The sequence below is a fragment of the Phascolarctos cinereus genome, unplaced genomic scaffold, assembly GCF_003287225.1.
Source record: "Phascolarctos cinereus isolate Bilbo 61053 unplaced genomic scaffold, phaCin_HiC Scaffold_4;HRSCAF=312, whole genome shotgun sequence".
NCBI classification, from domain to species: Eukaryota; Metazoa; Chordata; class Mammalia; order Diprotodontia; family Phascolarctidae; genus Phascolarctos; species Phascolarctos cinereus.
This window is the reverse complement of record NW_027555847.1, coordinates 201,902,141-201,923,413: the sequence shown is the minus strand read 5'-3', so window position 1 is coordinate 201,923,413 and position 21,273 is coordinate 201,902,141. Positions and strand designations below refer to the sequence as shown.

The 21,273-nt window shown below is 38.4% G+C and overlaps 1 protein-coding gene across 1 annotated transcript in view; it reads left to right on the top strand.

The window, feature by feature from the left end:
- Positions 1–21,273, top strand: part of LOC110200851 (atrial natriuretic peptide receptor 1-like) — a 127,671-nt gene that overhangs the window by 34,107 nt on the left and 72,291 nt on the right. Inside the window, exons 8-13 of the mRNA XM_078151924.1 lie at positions 2,764–2,909; positions 4,914–4,986; positions 7,138–7,159; positions 13,916–14,047; positions 18,705–18,791; positions 20,580–20,723. Of these exons, the coding sequence (XP_078008050.1) occupies positions 2,764–2,909; positions 4,914–4,986; positions 7,138–7,159; positions 13,916–14,047; positions 18,705–18,791; positions 20,580–20,723 (604 nt within the window). The remainder of the gene's footprint in view (positions 1–2,763; positions 2,910–4,913; positions 4,987–7,137; positions 7,160–13,915; positions 14,048–18,704; positions 18,792–20,579; positions 20,724–21,273) is intronic.

The following is a 21,273-nucleotide window of genomic DNA, read 5'->3' as shown; positions in this document are numbered from 1 at the left end:
AGTAGCTGATATGTTGCTGATTTTGTTGAATTGCTTTTTGTCTTTTTCTTTTAAAAGCATTATTATGAGAGATGGATCACTGGGGAAGAGGAGAGGGATAAGTTTAGATAAGGATAAAAACAAAAGGCATAGTTTAAAATGGGATAAATAAAAGTAAGTCTGTCCCCTACAGTGAAGTCTTTCTCTTTTAAAATTTATTTATTTATTTTTAACATTCATTTTTTTAAAATTTGAGTTTCAAATTCTCTCCCTTTCTCTAGCTCCTCCCTCACCTATTGAGGAGGAAAGCAATGTGGTATTAATTATACATATGAAGTCATGTAAAACATATTTCCCTATTAGCCATGCTGGAAAAACAAGCAAGAAAAACAAAGTGAAAAAAGTATGCTTTAATCTGCACTCAGAGTTCATCATTTCTCTCTCTCTGGAAGTGGATAGCATTTTTCATCATGGGTCCTTTGGAATTGTCTTATATCATTGTATTGATCAGAGTGGCTTTCACAGTTGTTTATTGTTAACAATATTTCTGTTACTGTGTACAATGTTCTTCTGGTTCTGCTCACTTCACCTTGCATAAGTTCATATAAGTCTTCCCAGGTTTTTCTGAAACCATCCCCTCATTATTTCTTATAGCACAATAGTATTCCAATCAGAATCACATACCACAGCCATTTCCCAATTAATGGGCATCTCTTCAGTTTCCAATTCTTTGTCACCACAAAAAGAGCTGGTATACATATTTTAGTACATATAGGTCCTTTTATCTTTTCTTTCATTTCTTTGGGATATAGACATAGTAGTGATATTTCTGGGTCAAAGGAGTGAAGTGTCTTTAATAGATTCTTTTTCTCAGTTCTTATTGATACATGTTCATAGGCCCCTGTCTCAGACTCTCTGGTGAGTCTGCTTGATATTCTGTAGCAGTAAGGAAAGGCTAGTAGAGTATTCCTGTACCATTAAATGTGTGCTCTACATTGAGAAGACAATAGGTAGTGACTCAGACCCCATTGATGGCTGCCATGCACACAGACTGGAGCTTACAGATAAATTCTGTTATAAATGCTGGCCTCATTCTATATTCAATATGACTCTAGTCAACAGGATTCCTAAGCACAGGATGGATGCCAAGCAGCATGACCTTGAGTCCTCAAGGAAGTGTGTTGCATATACAACTGCCCTCAAGGTTTATGAATAGATCCTTGTAGTTTTTCCACATGGTGGCTTCTATGGGAGTCCAATAGAAAGACCCTGTAACAGATGGTTTAACCTTAGACTCAGGAGAGGCAGTGGTCTCTGAGATACCATAGTAGTTTGAAGAAATGTCTGGTTTTTTTTTTTTTGATGAGGCAATTGGGGTTAAATGACTTGCCCAGAGTCACACTGCTAGTAAGTGTTAGGTGCCTGAGGCCATATTTGAACTCAGGTCCTCCTCACTCCAGAGCTGGTGCTCTATCTACTGGGCCACCTAGCTGCCCCAGAAATGTCTATTTTTGATATCACACAGATCACCGGAGTACAAGAAGGTTAAAACTAACCTATATGTCTGAATAGTGTTTGTGTTCAGTGTCTTTTAGGAAACTGCCAGAACCCCTGAGGGCTTCTGAAAGTAATTACAAACCATACCCTTGGCACCATGGAAGACTGAAGCCACTTCTCTGCCAGCAGGAATGCATTCTGAGCTACATGTTCTTACTTACTGCCAGACTAGGCGTGGGTTGGGCCTTGTCCGATGCCAATTGCAAGGCCCTTAGAAGGGAGTCATGTTGAATTCTTGTATAATCAGTCCTTGGAATATTATTTGTTCCATTGGACTAAATTGTCCCAGTACTTAAGCTACTACCCAGTAACTGTAATAACTTCTGAAATGATCAGAAATTATTTCATTCACTGATGTGCTAACATTCTAAATGGTGCTGCATTGAGACCAATGAGAGCCATTTAGTACATTTTTGGAGAAAGTTACTCATCTATCCCAGAAAGAGGAGTTTTGGGGATAGAATAGCTTCATTCTAAACATGCTCTGAGGATACTGTTAGAAATAGAACTAGAAGAAATTTACAAAGAAATCGGTGTGAAAGTTCTCATCAATTTACCATTATAAATTACAAGTTTTTATTCTTGTTCAGTGAAATGCAAAATGTCCTGGAGAACTACCCAAATAAGCAAGACATAGTTTTTTACTTTGTTTTTATAAACTGAGTCACTTTGGAAACAGCATAAATGTTGGGTGAAAAAAAATAATAGAATTAGAATTCATAGGAGTCAAAGCTGGATGGAACATTTATTTACAATCATCTAGTTCAACCCTCTAATTTTTACAGAGGAGGATACTGAGGCCCAAGAAAGTTGTGACTTGACCAAGATCACATAGATAATAAGTAACAGAACAATAATTCAACCCTAGCTTCTTTAACTCTGAATCTCATGGTTTTTTCCCATGACACCACACTGTCTCCTTAGAAAAATATTCGGAATAAAGCTTGGCACTATAAGCCCCTATCATAGGAGGTTGAAGCTGGAAAAGACTTTTGAGATCATCTGCCCCCATCCCCATTTTATAATTTATTAAAATGAGATACTGAGAAATGAAATGCTTGGCCCACTCTAGTCAGTGTCAGGGCCTGGTTTACCATTAATTAGAACCCAGGGCTCCATGCCCCCTAGGCCATACTCTGCTTTTTGTTTTATTGGCTCTCCTCTCTTTGGCTCTGAAATTATTCATTTCCTAACATTCTGTTGTTGTTCTTTCTCCCTTCTGTTCAGTATGCGGGGATGGCCTGTGTGAAGAGGATGAGGGATGTTCCATATGCCCAGTGGACTGTGGGGAATGCCCACTTACTACAGATGTCTGGGTAGCCACTGCTTTGCCAATCTGTTTGGTTTGTACTGCTTTCATTCTGACAATCATGGTAGGTTTTGCTTAACAATTGTGTTATTTTTCCTTAGCTACTTGTTTTCTAGCTTTCTCCTTTGTCTAGACCTGCCATCTCATCACACGTAGAATGGTTTGATAGAAAGATGTCTAGAGTTTCTAAATCTAGCCTCCTACCTCCAGATCTGCCTCTAACCAGTTGTTTGACCTTGGGCAAATCACTATTCTTCCATGTAATTCAAGCCCTCTTTAGGAGACAGAGTAACTGTGATTGGCCCCAGTAATTCCAAATGTTGTTTGTCATAGCCCAGACTCATCCAATAACTGCTCCCCTCTCCATTTGGTTTTGGCTTCATTTAGCTGAATTAAGGAGAGCTGAAAAGAGGAAGGTGATGCTTATGTGAGATCCCAGGAGGAATGAGGCAGGATAGTAGAGTGTAAAGATTAGTGGGGTGAGAGTCAGGGGACCTGGATTCAAATTTGACATCTGGAACTTCTTACCTTGGGCAAGTTGTTTGCTCATTTAACTTTTTTGGGTCTCCTCTTCTGTAAAATGAGAGGTTTGGATTGGATGGTCTCTGAGGTCCCTTCTAACTCAAATGCTATAATTTCTTGATGAAATAAGAGCCTTTTAAAGTGATTTGCCCCTCTTTCTTCACACACTTTCTCTCTTCACTTATTTATATTGCTCCCTCACATAGATGATCACTCATTGATGATCTTCAATGTTTTCTTCTGTTGCCTTTCCAGTAGCACATTACTCCTGGTAGCCTGAGACTTGCACTGTGCTTTACAAAAGTGGGCCATTTCACAAATACTGTTGGAAGTTAGATGGAATGTTGTCCCTAACTCCCAAAGGACTTGATTTATTACAACTATGTACAGAGCACAATACAACGTGTTGTAGCATCTCAGAAGATTATAGGAGCACTGATTTAGACCTGGGAGGGAACTTAGAGGGCCTCAAGTCCAACCTTCTCATTTTACAGATGAAGAAACTGAAGCCCAGGGACTTTAAGTGATTTAAAGATTACACATGTGGTAACCATAAGAGGTAGGATTTGAACCCAGATCCTCTGATCCTACATCCAGTGTACTCTTTCCACTGTACAGAGGGACACTTAAATTTTTTTTTATCGTGTAATACAGAGACATGAAAAATATATACGAAAAGAAAACAACACGCAAAGGAAACATATAAAAAGCTTGTTCACTAGTCACTTATCTGACCTGTGTAGTCCACTGTGGTTTCTCAGTATTTCCCCTGCAGTCAATTAGTATATATTTAGGAAATGTGAATTCATTTGGATCTTATTCTAAAATAGGGAAGCACCTCCACCTAAAGTAGGGAAGCTAACCTCCAAAATTTGTATAATGTATTCCAAAGCCAAATATTAATAATTTAGGATATCCTGCTGTTTGGGGTTATTGAGATCATGTTCCTTTTCATTATTTCAGATAAAAGAGATTGTATTTGAGGCCTATTACTCATTTACCTGTGCCATAGTCTTCCTCCTTTCAAATTTTCCAAATATATCAGAAGAGAGGAAAGTCAGTAGTATTAAATGAGATAATGCATGCAAAGTGCTAGCTACCCAAGTGTCAGCAATTTTTATTACCAATCTTATTATCTTAATATGGAGGCAAAGTATGTAGAGGCGCACGAAAGTGATTTCAAGTAAACTGGCATTATCTCAACTGTTCCGTTTATTAGTTTTTCATTTTTATTATTGTTTATACATAGGTTCCTCTATTGGATTATTTATAATCAGCTTGTCTTTATTTAATAATATTATCTTTATGAGTTTTAGCAATGACAATGCCCACTAGTGTGAGCTATGCATGAAATGCTCATAATTTTCATAGCACAACAGTCCAAATATTTGTTGTTTGTTCATTAGAATGTGAGCTCCCTGGGGGTGGGGGCTGTGTTTGTGTCTTTCTTTGTATTCTCAAAACTTAGTACAATGTATGGAATCTAATAAGTGCTTAATACATTTTTTGATGGACAGTTTCCTTATTATGGATGTTTTGTTTTTAGTGGTTTTGGTATCAGAAGCAAAAGATGTTTTGGGATGAAAGCTGGATTATAGATTTCACCCGCATCAAACAAGGTTTGTAAATGACTATAGGCAATAGTTTTTCCAAGCCACCTACAGTTTGTATCTTCATAACTTAAAAAGAAGCTGAATGAAAATTTACATAAGACAGGCTGTATGGTTGGATTCATGTTATTTTGTCTTAATAGCTCTGTTCATGTGACCCTTTGGTCCAAAATCACATTAATTCATCTCTACGCAAGGCTATCGGAAAGTAACCCAAGATGCATGAATACATGAAAATTTGCCACCTGTGTCTTTCATTTAGCTGTAAAATGCTCACTGGAGACAAGGATGAGTGAAAAATTACTTTTGTCATAAGAACTTTTAACTTTTTTGCAAGGACATCACAGAAGTTTATCTATCTTCCCTCAAATACATTTTTGTAGTTAACTACCAATACAACTGGGAAAATGAGGAGTGGGATGGAGACAGGCCAAAAGGTAAATTCTCTATTTGGAAGCTGATAAAAATTTTCACAATAGGTGGGTTCTTTAAGAATCTTTATTTCCTTATAGCATTCTGTGAATGCTGTCTGGAGTTTCGGAAATCAAATTCAAGTTCATTCCACTTAAAAAAGACTTTCTCCATGCTACTATATATAAGTAAATAAAGTGTAAAAGAGTAAAAATAGGTGTAAATAAAGCATTGAGCATCATCACAACTCATTAGTATCACAACTTAGTATCATGAATTAGAATCACATTAGTATCACAACTCCAGTTCAGATTACACAAATGCCCTGAAAGACTTCTCTTTCTTCAGTTCTCTTGACAATGATTCCATCTATTTAACCTAGTGCTTCTTATTATCAGTTTCCAAGAGTCCCAGGATCCATTTCTCCATACTATGGTGCATTCAAGCTCTCCTGAGAAGGGAGTCTCTGTGAGTTCTCATGGAAACCCCACTGCTTAGGTCAGAGACATAGAATTGAGGTTGTGTTCTTATCACTCAGGTATCACTGAATATAATGTATACATATATATACACATACACATGCATACACACACACACACACATATATGTGTATACACACACACACACACACATATATGTATATAAAATCTACTTCTCGGGGATAAAGCTTTATGCCACAACCAGTCTTCTTGTTCCATAGGAAAAAAGTTGTTTAGTAAGGCTGATCTGTCTCTGATTCAATTAGCTCTTCAGATATTTGTTGAGCGTCTATTATGGGCATATCATTGAGCTAGGCATTGGGGGAGATACAAAGATTAAACAAGACAAGTTCTGTGCCCTTATAGAGCTTCTAATCTAATACGGATATACAGCTCATACACAGGTAATTCTTTTCTATACAAATTATAACTACAGGATATTTTTTAGGAATCATTATTTCCTTTAAAGCATTCTTTGAATGTCCAGTAAAATGCAAATATAAATAAGACATAAGTGCATAAAGAAAATGCTATGGGAGTTTGAAGGGGGAGCGAAGGAGGGAAAAAGTACAAGGATCAGGATGGAGCTTGTCTCCAGAAAATTATGACAAGTATAGGCAGTTTCCAGATTGCTCCATCCTTCCATAGGGTGAAAAATGTTTAAATGCTCATTACCTTATAGGATGAATTACCTTCTGGTTAAGTAGAACCCTCTTTTTAAGAATGAGCTCTTTTGGCTAATGCCCCAAATCAGATAATGTACAACTGAATTATATCAATAAAATTGCATTTGCAACTGACTTTAATATACTCTAGCCATGTATTCCCCTTGTTAAGCTGTTGCTGCTCAGGGAATTACAATTAACTTGAATGTTATTCTAATTATAAGATGATTAGGCTAGTAAATTTATATTTTAAAAGACTATAATGTATTCTAAACCCAAGTTTACATGATCAAGATTATGTAGTCTACTCTTTCCTTGTAGTAGCTATGGTTGTGTGACAGTAAATGGCACAAATAAAAATTTACGCTCCTAAATAGGACCAAGTTACAGGATGCCATTTTGTCCACTGGATTACCTGGATTAGATACAAGGTAGCCTTAAATGTCCTCTGATGGCTGTAGATGAATTGGGATACATTGAGTCAGGTAGAACAGCCAGGAAGAGTCAATGAATATTAGGAGGATGTGTTGGGAGGATCCAATTGTCTTAAGAGAGACATTCAAGTCATAGGCTGCAGGTGCCAAATTTAACATTTGGGGTTTTAGACCAAGAGGGAAGAAAGAACATGTGCAGATCAGGTTCTGAGTTCATTGATCAGTTTCAAGGTCCAGGAGTTTGGAAGAGATTGGGAAGAATGGATTGATAGAGGAGGTTCAATGTGAGGAGGTGAGAGATGACTGACAAAGGAGAGTGGGTGGGTCATGTGGTTCCCAATAAATAAGCCAAATTTGATTATCCTGGAGATGAGCATAAATAGGGAGGAGTAAGTGACTAATGGAATTGGGTGATGGAATGAAGCATTTATTATGTACTTACTTTATGCAAATCACTGTGCTAAGATCTGAAGATACAGATAGAAAAAAGACAGCTCCAGCTCTCAAGGAGCTCACATTGAAATGGGGGAAATACCACATGTGGAAGGTTTCAGCTACAAGTCAGATGGAAAGATTCTGTATTCCTTAGGCTGCAGCAGCAAAGCAGATTTCAATGTTTCTTCTTTAATGTCATTTCGACTGATAAGATCATATTTGTTCCTGCTGATGGACAATTTGAAAGGACCAGGATGAGCTGGTCCTAGCAAACCCCAATAATATCTATTAATTATAGTATTGGTGTGAAATGATAACAAAGTAGCACAGACCTCATTACTCTCAACATTTATTGTGGTACTATTTAGGTCCCTTTCCTTCTGGTTGAGTGGCCTTTTCACCTGGCTCATGGATTTAAGGCTTTTGTGTCACCCATACTCCCTGCCTCCCTCAAAGAAGGTAGAGCCAGCCCTTATTGATGAGCACCAAGTGAGCCAAGGGCTTCTTTGTGTTGCCTGCCATATAGTGTTCTGGGAGCCATGCCAATACTCTCCCTACTGTCAGCTATGACCATAGTGCCTAAGGAGATAGAAACATTTCAAGTTTTTCCTTCACAAGGTCTGGCTGAAAAGATCATGTCTCTTTTCCATGCCTAATGTCAACTTCTGAATTAATAGAAATAAGACTTTATTCCACTCATGTAGCCAGAGCCATTTTAGTCCTTCCTTTCAAATGTGATAAACTGATGGCGTGAGGCACTGCCATTTGAATGATACCGAAACTAACTCATTAAACACTTTAAATGAGGCCTATCCTGATCCCCACAATTATTAGTGCTCTACTTCTCCCCAGAAGTACTTTGTATCTGCTTTGGATAGATTTCATGTTTACTTATCTGTATAAATGTCCATTCCCCACCTCCACCCCCCCCACACCTCTGCCAATGTAAGCCCCTTGAGAGCAGAGACTGTCTTTATTTTTGCCTCTAGAACAATGCTTACCGCAAGGGAGATGCTTAATAAATGCTTTTTGAAATGAATGTTGTTATATTTGTTCCCATCAGAAGCAACTTTGGGACTCAGAGTGGGTTTCAGATTTCAGACAGGCCAATAATGTATAAAGCTCTTAGAACTTTATGGTAGGAGTCTTAACTCCCATGAAGGAAAAGAGGAAGGGAATCAGCATTTATTAGGTGCCTACTATATCTACAACTTGCCAGGTGCTTTACAAATATTATATCATTTGACACTCACAACAACCCTATGAGGTAGGTGCTATTATTATCCCTAGTTTACAGATGAAGAAATTGAGATAGTCAGAAGTTAAATTACTTGCCCAGGGTCACCAAACTAGTGGAGTATGTGGCCAAATTTGAACTCAAGTCTTCTTGATTCTGGGCCCGCTGCTCTATCTACCCCACCGTCTAGCTGCCTCAAAGCCTAACAATATTCTTGGGATGGGAGCAGGGAGGGCAAGGACAAATAAAGAAACAACCATGGAAACCTCTAGACTCTTAGGAATTATGGTCTCTAGACCAATTTTCCTAGAAGAAACTGACATGAAATTTGGCATACCTGTTTTATTGAGCTCTTGACACAACTCCTAGTCAATCAATGATACTCAATACAATGAGACGTTTGTCTCATCTGCCTAAGAGCAACTTGATGATGGAGTCTGGCACAAAGTAGGTGCTTGTTGCCTGACTGACTAATTCACAAATTTTATAGGTGAAAGATAAGCCCTCATTCAAGTGCATCTGATTGGTTGGCCAATGAGTTTTCAGCGTGAGGCATGGAAGTTCTCAGAAAAGGCAGGGAGGGTGTATTAGGCTGGATAAGAGAGTCAAGCCCAGAGCAGAGTCAACCAGCTGCAAGTTCTCCGAGAAATTCCCTAAACCAGACAGATTTCTTTTTTTTTTTTCAATCGGGAAACTTCTCTATACTCTCTCACTTGGTGATCTCATCAGCTCCCATGGTTTTAATTGTAATCTCTGTATGGATGATTCTCACATCCATATATTCTATCTCCAGTCTTACATCATCAATTTCCTGTTATACATTTTGAACTGGTTATTTCATAGACTTCTCAGACTCAACATGTCAAAAACAGTTCATTATCTCTCTCCTCAAACTGAACACTTTTCCAGACTTCCTTATTTCTGTTGCAGGTACTACCATCCTTCCAGTCACTCAACTTTGCAACCTTGATATCCTTGATTCCTTATTCTCGTTAACTACATATCCAGTCAGTTGCCATTTTTTGTAGTTTCTTCCTTCATCTCTTGCACCCTTCCCCTTCTCTCCATTCCTATACCTACCACTCTAATTTAGTACTTATCACCTCTCCTCTAGGCAATTGCAATAACTTCCTAATTGGTCTCCCTGCTTCAAGTCTCTCTCCTCTCAAATCCATCATTCATAGAACTGTTAAAATGATTTTTCTAAAGCACAGGTCTGACTATGGTACTCCCCTACTTAATAAACTCTAGTGATTTCCTGTTACTTCCAGGATCATGAATAAACTGTCCTGCCTGGAATTTAAACTTCTTTTCAACTTGGCCATTTCCCACCTTCCAAGTTTTATAACACCTTCTATGGTCCCACCAAGTTCACTTTCTTACTGTTCTGTATGTACAACACTCTGTCTCCCGTCTTCTTGCCTTTGTAATGCCCATTATGGGCACCTTCCTCTGTACTCAGCCTCTTAGAATTCCTAGTGTCCTGTAAGACTCAGCTGAAGTACTGCTTTCTAAATGAAGCCTTTCTTGATCTTTCCATCACTTAATGGTTATTTTTGGGTCCTCCTGGTTCAGAGGGAAGGTAAATAGAAGCTGTTTCTCTTTTGGTGAGCAACCCTGAGGGTCTCCCAGTTTGATTTTTTTTTAATTATTATTAAATTAGCCATCCCTTGACTCACTGCTTAAAGAGGCCTATCCACTGAATTGGTGTTGCTTCACTCAAAGTGAGAACTTGAGAAGACCTCAGCTTAAAAAGGCCAAGGTCTCTCAGTGCATCTGGGGCCATCTGCAGTTGTCCTGATCTATATCTCGCCACTAGACCCAGATAGCTCTGGAGGAGAAAGTGAGGCTGGCTGGTGACCTTGTACAACCCTTCCTCCCTCAAATTAAAGTAAATTACAAGTCATGTCATCAACTCCCTGATGTCATGGTCCTCTTCAAGAATGAAGAACAAACTTAGTGTCCCTTCCCTACAACTAGCTTGTATTTATTTGATCTATGTTCTATATGTGATTTTAAATACACATTTTGCCCCATAGATATAAGCTACTTGAAGGCAAGGGCCTTTTGATTTTTTTCTTTGTCGTTATAGCACCTAGCACAGTACCTGGTACACATACACACACACACACACACACACACACACACACACACAATTTGTTTTAATCAGCCAAGATCTTCTTCCTCCCTTTCCCTCATTCCTAATCTTTGATCTTAAGAAAACAAGAAAGATAAAACTCATTACATACGTACATAGTCTATCAAAACAAATTTCCACATTGACCATGCTTAAAAAATAATTGGTTCATTCTGCATTCTGAGTCCTTCACCTTTCTATCAGGCGGTAGGTGCCACATTTCACTGTTAGTTCTCTGGAACCCTAGTTGATCATTACACTGATAAGAATTCAGCACAATAGTATTCCTTCACATTTATATACAGATATGTGTCAGCTATTTCCTAACTTATAGAGAGCCATCTCTGGGGCAGGGGTGGGGGGTGGGGTTGGAAATGAAAAAAAAGGGAAAAAAAATTACACATAATTTTGTTGTATATTTGAAAGGAATAACAAGTTGAGCATAATAGGTTTGCAGTTTCATATGCAATCATCTTTTTTATTGTACTATGTTATAGAAATTCTTGTTTTATTCCACAAATTAAAAATAAAATAAATTTTAAAAAAACAAAAGAGCTTTAGATTTTTTTTGTACGTCTTTAGCATTTGTTTTGCTTAAGACTAATTAATCTACCCTTCCTCTAATTTTCCATCTCCTTCTCCCTTTTATCTCCTCTTTTCCTGTTGAGTGAAATGGATTTTTGTATCCAACTCTCACTTTCTCTTTGCCTTCCTCTCTCCCTCCCTCTCCATATTCTTCCTTATTTTGACCAGTTCAGATGACAGTGAAGACATGCCTCCCACCTCCTTCTTTTTTGTGTAATTATCTACTTTTGCATCCTGATTATGTGAAGTAATTTCCCCTAACTTTCCTTTCCCTTCTGTCTCCCTGCTCTCTGCCAGTGTATTCCTTTTTTCTTCTTTTTTTGTTTTTTCCTTATGCCTGGGCCTTGTCTAATTGGACTCTCTTTTTGAAGCTTGATGATAGTATTTGAATGTCAGCAGTTTATTCTTGTTTAGTCCTTTATCATTGTTCATTTATATTTTATGGTTCTTTTTGTTTTATGTTTTATTGGGTTTTTTTTAATGTTTCTCTTCAGTATGATGTCTAAACTTCAGAGTTTTATGTAGCTCTGGTCTTTCCACCAGAAATGCTCAGAAATCCTCTAATTCATTAAAGATTCCTTTTTCCCCCGTAGCACTGTACTTTTGCTGGGTAGGTTATTTTTTGGTTGTAATCTCACATCCTTTGCTTTCTGGAATATCATATTCCAAGTTGTCTGATCCTTCATAGTGGTGGTTGCTAAATTGTTTGTGATACTGACTGTGACTCCTAAGTACATGAATTCTTTCTTCTGACTTTTTGAAGTATTTTTTCTTTGACTTAGAAGGTCTGGGCTTTGTCTGTCACGTTGCAGAGATTTTTCATTTTGAGGTTTCTTTCAAGAGGTGAACAGTAGATTCTTTCTATTTCCACTTTGCCCTCTGGTACTAAGAGATGTGTGCAATTTTCTTCTAAGGTTTCTTGAAATATGATGTCTAGGCTCTCCTTTTTGGCTGTGGGGTTCAGATAATCTAGTGAATCTTAAATTTTTCTCTTCAATCTGTTTTCTAGTTTAGTTGGTTTTGCTATGAGATACTTATATTTTCTTATACTTTTTCAGCCTCTGACTTTGTTTTTACATTTCTTGTTGCCTCATGAAGTCATTGACTTCTATTTAGTCCACCTTACTTTTCAGGGAATTTGTTTCTTGGGCAAGATTTTGTATCAAACTGTTAATTCCCATTCTAATTCTTTATTTCATAGCTCTTATTTCTTTTCCAATTTTTCCTTAAGCACTTTTGTTGTATTTATAAAAATATTTTACCTCTTAAAAAACTCTTACTTTATCTCTTCCAGGAATTTTAGTTGAGTTTGTGCCCAATCTGTTATTTTCTCATAGACATTGCTTACTGATGTTTTGGAGTAATTTCTTCTTTTGCATTTTGGCTTGAGTATCTCTGCCATCATAATAGCTAATGATGATTCTTTTGGTTTTGCCCATTGTTCCAGCTTACTTCCTGACTTCCAACTTGAACTTAGGATGTACTCTGCAGCATATCTAGAGAGAAGGTCTGTTTTGATCCTGTTGCTGCTTTCTTGGAATATTGGATGTTGTGTTATTCCAGGATCTCAGGTGTAGACTGGGAACCTGCAAGCTTTCAGTATTCTCAAAGTGGTCTGAATCTGAGCAAAGTCTAATTTTTCAAAGTACAACTCTGTACTGTTTGATGACTAGGAAATAGTAGTATATTGGTTTGTGTGTGTGTGTGTGTGTGTGTGTGTGTGTGTTTCAATGAAGGCTTTAGGAAATAGATGAGTCAGCTATGTGGTACAGTGGGCCTTGAGCTGGGAAGACCTAAATTCAAACCCCACATCAGACACTTATTAGCCATGTGTAACCCTGGGCAAGTTGCTTAGCTTCTCTTAGCCTCATTTTCCTTATCTGCAAAATGGAAACAATAATAATAATAATAGTGACTATTTCACAAGACTATTGTAAGGAACTAATTAGATAATACATAGAAAGCATTTTGCAAATCTCAATGATCTGCATAAATGTTAGCTATTGTTGTTGTTGTTATTACAATGCTAATAGCTGGTTTTACTTTTTCTTAAGGCAGATTAATTCAGCTCAGCTTTTCTTTATAAATTATCCATTGTGTAGTTTGCCATTAGTACACTCTTTAGACACTTTAAGCATCCCGGATGGACTTGTAAGTTGCACAATGCCAAATAAAAAAGTTGTCTTCTACCTTAGTAAGCTGAGATTTCTCAAGTACTTGGTTTGTACCTCTCCCATGCACCATGTTCTAATTACTCTTCCAGTTTTTCCAGTTTCCTTTTGTTTGTTGTCTTCCCCCATCAGATAATAAGCTCCTTGAGGTTGGGGATTGCATTTCTTTTTTCTTTTTTTCTGTCCTCAGCACTTAGCATGTTGCCTGGCACAGAGTAGGCACTTAATAAATTGATTATTGATTATTGAATATATCCATGTTGCCTCTGTTCAAGAGAAGAGTTTGGGATTTCCCCTCATCAACTTCCCATTTTTTGGTCACTCCTTAGCCTCAGATCCTGATTGACTGCTGCTGTTTTATTTCTTTCACTTAGATCCATGGAGGCGGATGGGGAGTGACAGCAGCATGCCACTTGTGGCCAGCAGCTCCAACATTGGTTCCATTACTGCCATCAGCTCTTGCACAACTACTCTCTATGCTTCTAAAAAACAGTACTTCACCCAGACGGGGATATAGTAAGATTTCTCTGTTTGTTGTTGTTGTTGTTGTCTCTGTACAGGGTAAGGATACTTCCAATTTATGTTGCTTAACACTAGCTCGCTTAACCTTCTTTTAAGCAGAAGACATAACTACTATTCCCTGGATAGAAGATTCTGTTCTCACCAGGGAAGAGCCTGGGTATTCCTCTTAAAGTATTAGATTGTCTTTTCTATATAAATGGATTATTAGATTAGAGACAGCAATGTGACATGGATGATTATGATAAGTTATACAAGTAATTTTTTTTAACAGTTATTAGTTACAATTCATTGAAACAAACATTTCTAAATGACTGTGCTAGGCACTTCAGATACAGAGATGAATAGGAAACAGTCCCTGCCCTCAAGTAGAGATAAAACAGGGTTCACAGGTAACCAGTGTTGTTGTGTGCATGATTTTTTAGTCAGTATGAGGCATTGTGATGGAGCAGATAAAAAGGCCACCTTAGAATCAGTACTTGGGTTCAAATCTTGTCTTTGACCACACTATATGATCCTGTACAGGTCACTTAACCTGTCAGTACCTCCCTCAGCAGGAGCAATTCCCTAAAGCTATGTAGCAGACATTCCCTGCCTGTGTATGGCCAAAAGGAGTCAGGGAGTTCCTTATCCCCAAAAGAGCCAAATACAGAGACACACATGTTGTTTGCTGGAAACAGGCAGGTAATAGCTAATAATTCTCTATGCTACTCATATTAAAACCATAATTTTCAGAGAGAGAGAGAGAGAGAGAGAGAGAGAGAGAGAGAGAGCTTTATGGCAAAAGGGACTTTTTCCCTCCTCATACCAATGAAATCACAAGTTGGGATAAAAAAAAAACCCGCAGCAACAACAGAGGCACTATGTGATCCTGGTCAGGTCACCTAACCTATCACTTAACCTCCCTCAGTTGATGATCGTTGACAAAATTTTCAGACATCACACATCTGCATGTTCACTTTGAGCTTTTGAGGTTACAGCTGAGAATGAAGTGAACAGATGACCATTTCAACAACTTCAGACATGCCTTTGCCTTGCCTTGACCTGCTTACAGAAAGGTTATCTCAAGTCCTCTCTACTCCTTGTTTTTTTGATTAGTAAGCAGATGCAAATGAATAGTTTGCATTTAGTGACGCTACCTAATTTGTGTGCCTTATTGCTGAAGTTCATTTGAGTTTTGCTTTTTCCTTAATATAGTGTGGTTTACCTACACGAATCTATAAATCACCCTCTTCACCCCACCCTCCACTCCCCCCCTTCAATATAACTATGTAGCTATAGCATATGATAGGCTGATTTCATTATTGTACTGAGCTTCCTGTGAGAAACTTTCTTTACCAATGTGGATACGGTTGCCACCTTTTGTGCAATTTATAGTCTTGGAGAATTGCTAGAACAAAGAGAGGTTAAAGGGTCACAGCCAGTATTCATCAGCAGCTGGACTTGAGCACAAATCTGATTCTGAGACCAACTCTGTATCCATGATACTGAATGTCTCATCTCATCTCTTTCTCTCTCTCTCTCTCTCTCTCTCTCTCTGTTTCTCCCTGTCTCTCCTTCTCCCTCTCCGTCTCTTTCTCTCTCTCTCTCTCTCTCTCTCTCTCTCCATCATCATCTACCCATCTATTGATCCATCTATCATCTATGTATATATATATATCTTTTTAGGCAATGTATGTATCTCTCATCCATTTACATATATGCTACATATACTTCAACTTCTTCAGTTTTTAAAGTACTTAAAAATAATAAACTTAAAAGTTTTCAAAAATGGCTATTTTTTCATTTTTCTTCCTCATTTTAAAAACTTAGAGTCTTGGCAAACATGTTTTACTTGGGGAAGAAAACACTGCTTTAATGGAATCAGAATGTAATGCACAGGAGAGGTACCAACAAAGTGCTGTTTGTTGAGAGGAGGGTAGAGATCAGGGAGGCCGTGGAACCTGAGCTGAAGTTCGAAAGAATGAGTAGAGCTTTAATAGAGAGATGATAATGTGAGTATTCTAGGTGAACAATGTGAACAAAAGCATGGAAAGGGGAAAGCAGTCCAAACATCTCTGGAGGAAGTTTGGAAGATTCCATTTCTCAGAAAACTCACAGAGTTTTGTATTATTCTCCTCCTTGGACATTTTACCCAGTAAAGTACTGAGATGCCGAAGCCATTTGCAGAATTTTTTCAGTGGAGGGCCAGAGGGAGATTTTTACAGGGAAGTAACATGACTGCAGCTCTGGATCTATCTTTCAGGTTTCATCTGACAATGGTGGGTTTGGAAAGTGGTTGTTAGGGGCAGCTAGGTAGTGCAGTGGATAGAGCACTGGCCCTGGATTCAGAAGGACCTGAATTCAAATCTGGCCTCAGACACATAACACTTATTAGCTGTGACCCTGGGCAAGTCACTTAACCCCCATTGCCCAACAAAAAAAAAAACAAAGAAAGAAAATGGTTGTCTTGGCTGATAGACTTGAGGTCTGGCCTCCCGTCCTGGCCTGGAATGCAGGTGGCTTTTCAGGGATTATCTCTCAGAGCTTTCTTCAAAGAGGAGGGAGGGTAGCAGGACTTCAGGCAGGGCAAAGTCCAAGATTGTATATAGTCTTGTTCCTGATTGGAGGGGTCATTCTTTCCTTTGGACCCTTCTATCCTTCTACATCTCCCATCCCAGGGACTTTTCCTTTCCCTACAAGATTTGCCTTTTCAGGCTTCTCGAACTTATTGTTTTTTTAAAACTAGATGGAATCCAGAGGTGAGGTGAAGTTGCAGCCAGAGCCTGTCTGATAGAATTGAACTGAACTACCCCCAACACCCATCCGTTTTCCACCTTCCTTGCTAAATTGTATGTCCTGAATCATGAGGCCAAGGACCACTGTTCTATGGGGCTTGATGCCCTTGAAGTAAGACCAAACTTCAACAGCTTGGCTGAAAGAACACTTGCTGGTGAACTAGACCTTTAGCCCCTGTCTGCCACTAAATCTGGGGTGGTTTCTCTTTAAAATGGGAGAATTGGACAAAGTCCTTTCTCTGTGACCTTGGGCAAGTGACTTCCTCTCTCCTAGGCTTCTATTTCCTTTTCTTTAAATGAATTAATTGGACTAGATGGCTCCACTTCTAACAGAATTCTTTCAGGATTTGTGGGGAATTGGCTTCCAGCCTCATTTCAGCCTTTCCCCCCAAATACATTTACCTATTTGTTTGCCCTGATGGTTGTCACTTGTTTCCATCATTCCCTGACCAACCCCTACCCCCTCCATTGCTCCACACTTGGATGACAAGTGTGAAGAAATACATGCCATTAGCATTGGACAGCTGAGTGGTATAGTAGATAGAACACTGGGCTTCAAGGTAAGATCCTGAGTTCTAATCCTGCCTCACACACTTTTTGTTCTTATTGAGTTGTTTCAGTTGTGTCCAACTCTTTGTGACCCCATTTGGGGTTTCTTGGCAGAGATACTGGAGTGGTTTGCCATTTCCTTCTCCAGTTCATTTTACAGATAAGGAACTGAGGCAAAGAGTGTTAAGTGATTGCCCAGGATCATACAGCTTGTAAGTGTCTTAGGCCAGATTTGAACTCAGGAAGATGAATCTTCCTGACTCCAGGCCCAGCACTGTATTCACTATGCCAACTAGCTATATCCTTCAGGAGCCATAAAGTGCTCTATTTTCTCTCTAATTAAGTTCCCTTAAGAATATCTCTTAAGCAACTTAGTGGAATTATTTACATCACTGAAGGCTATCAGTTATAAGCCTCACCTTAAAAAGAAGGAGATCTAGAGGTGGTAGAGGAATTCTTTAAATCCTACACCATGTATTCCTTCAGAGAACAATTTTTATTTGAAGAGGTGGGAGATGGGAAAGGTCTTGGTTCCTTCCTTTGTGTGAACTGCTAGTCTTCAGGTTCAGCCTGGCTTACCTTCGAATCATTAATGACTGTGCTGTGGCAGAGAACCTAACAACCCAATAATAGAAGGACTCTAGGCACAAATTCTGCCTCAGACATTTAGTAGTTGTATGACACTGGATTCCTCATCTGGAAAATGTGTGTGTGTGTGTGTGTGTGTGTGTGTGTGTGTGTGTGGTTGGACTCAATGGACATTCCTTCCAATCCAAAATCTATGATCTTTGGAGAATTAGTAAGTGCAAAATGGAACCGGGGAAGGAGTAGTAATGTGGACAGATCATCTAGCTGCTCAGTGTCTGGATGTATGAAGATTATGACCCATGGAAAATATTTTGTTAGCCATATTTCTTTCCTGACTCCTCCTTCTTTTACTGCCCCTTCTTTCCCTACTACTGCAGCTTTACTCAGTACAATTCTTGCCTTTAGTCTCTCTTTGTCTAGTGCTCTCTATTCTTTTACTCTGTTTTTATGGAAGACCTAAAGGAAAAGTCAGGATTAGTATATGTGCTGGATAATATTGCTTTCTACTACAAGTACAAAGCTATGGCAAGTTACAACCTTCTCTTTCAGACCTCTCCAGACAACTGAAGAGCATCTTCCACAAAATACTTGCTCAAAATACTTGGGGGATCAAACTGGCTTCTTTTTTTTTAGGACTGCACTCTACATATTATCCCCTAGCTTGGTCCTCCTGAAAAAATGAGAATAATATTGTTCTCATATAATTAGGATCTAAATAACTTTTTCCTCTCTCATTGCAGTGATGGAAAGATTGTAGCCATCAAGAAAATAACAAAGAAGACATTTAAACTCTCCAAGATAATACGTAAAGAAGTGAAGCAAGTAAGGTAAATAGAAAATGTTGGATAATAGAATTGTAGGATTTCAAATTGGGAGGACCTTTAGAGATCAACCTATTCACTTTTTACAGATGAGGAAGTTGAATTAACCTCTCTAGGTTCTGCTACCCATTTTACCCAGTGGTTAATAAATGCTTACTGATTGAATGATTGTTTCCGGGAACTTTAGAAAGAACTTGAAAAGTAATGTTACTGAGTTATACTTTGGAAAATACCATTTTAAAATTTGAACCAAGGATTTCTAGATTGGAGGTGGGAGTGGGAAGAAGGTAATGAAATTCTGACTGGACGAAATTGCCAGATTTTCATAAAAGCTACAATATTTTGTTTTGCTGACAGTGAAGAATTTTGGTAATCAACATTGTTAGTGTCAGCATCCAGCTAATGAAATTTTGAAAAGAGGAATCCAGACCTTGTCCAAGGGATGTTAATCTCAATGAAAGCTAATACATCAGAATCAGGTGTGGGGAGAAGCAAACTGGTACCCAATAAGCCTGTGGGGGAAAAATTGCCATTTGTTTTCAGAACCACTGGGTAAAATGGGTAGCAGAACCACTACTAATATTTGGGAGGCATGTTTTCCTCAGAGATGAGAATTTTCCTTTTCCTGTGCTACCCTGCTATTACTTTTCCCCTGAGTGGCTTTCACCCTCAATAATAAATGAAATGTGTCTGGTATTGCAGACTTTTTACAGAGTATTAAGGAGTAAGAGGAATGTATTTCTTATCTTGCTGTTTTGCAGCTTGTTTATTTTCAGCCCTGAATACTTCTAGGTTTTTGCCTTAGCATTCAAATCTCCTTATGAAGCAAAGTAGTAATGGCTGCAGATGATAAGACCTTAATCAGAATTAATAACCATTTTTTTCAAAGTTGTTCTCTTATATATATTAGGGTCACATCACACTGTTTGGCTGTTCAAATGTTTTTTGACATATGTTTTAACACCAATAGCTAGCTCTAAAAGTACATTCTTTCCTTTATATTCAATTTAATTCAATTCAGCAAACATTTAAGTGCTTATTATGGGCCAGGCACTTTTCGAGGTACTAAGGATAAAAAAGAAAAAAGAAAAAAAAGGAACAGCCCCTGTGCTTATGGAGCTTAACCTTTTATTGAGTGGCGAAAGCATGTGCACAGATAAGTATATGTAAAATATAAACAAAGAAAATATAATTCCCAGCAAAGCTGGATGGGATCTCCAACTGGGGATCAGTAAAGGTCTCATACAGGAAGTGACACCTGAGCCTTGAAGGAAACTAGGTATTTCATGTTCTTCATTTCCTTCAAGATGTAGGTCAAATTCAACCTTCTATTTAATTCAGTTCGATAAAAATTTCTTATATGCCTACTATGTGTCAGGCACTGCACTAACTTGTAGGAATACAAATTTAAAAAAAAAATAAGACAGTCTCTGTCCTCAAGGAGCTTACAATCTAATGGGGGAAACCAATACACGAAAGGAAGCTAGGGATACCAGGGGGTACTGTAAGCTGGAATATTTTGTTTCAAGTACAAACTAAGCAGACCAATAGATGGAATAATGAATGCCCTCTCTGCCTTGTAGTTAACTGTGAGGTAGGCACTTAACAACGCTTCTTGATCAAGCACTTTATTTTAAAATAAAAAGGGAGAGCATTCCAGGCATGATAAGCAACCTGTGCAAAGGCATAGAGATGGGAGGTGGAATGTATATTGTCAGAAAAAACTAAGGGAAAAAGGGGAATTAGGAAATATGCCCTAGACAGACCCTATCTCATTTATATTGATTTTTGTAGAGAACTGGATCACCCAAATATTTGTAAATTCCTTGGAGGCTGCATCGAAGAGCCTAACATTGCCATTGTGACTGAGTACTGTCCAAAGGGAAGCTTGAATGATGTTCTGCTCAGTGAGGACATTCCTATCAACTGGGGTTTCAGGTACAAGATGAATGATGGAATGAATGGAGATATGACAATTAGGTTGGCCACTGAGTTGTGAAATCCTGTGACTATGCTTCATTATTGTTAACGTATATAATTAATTGCTTGCTATCTGCTGCTGTCCCCAAGGAGTTATACTGGAAGCAGCTGTGATCCAGGTTGCTAGGCAACATTTTCCTTTCCCCCCCCAAACCTCTTCAATCTCACAGAGTAGGTGAATTAGTGCACATCCACCATACGTGGGAGGTTAAATTAAGTAGGGTTTGGCAAAATATTCACACGAATTATTATTCCTCTCTAGCTCTTTCTCCATTTGTCCAAGTTATTGCTATGACCACCTCCTTGTTGGGAATTAAATCAGAACAACACTAAAATAATTATTATCCAAATATCTGGGCATATAGGGATTTGGGGTTGGGGTGGTGGTCTGGAAGGGGTCAGATGATCACTTATTGGAGATTTCATAGAGAGAATATCTGTTCAGGAACCAAGTTGAAACAGTTCCCCTTCCAAGGCTAAGATTCTGTGATTTCGAGCTTTGTTTCTA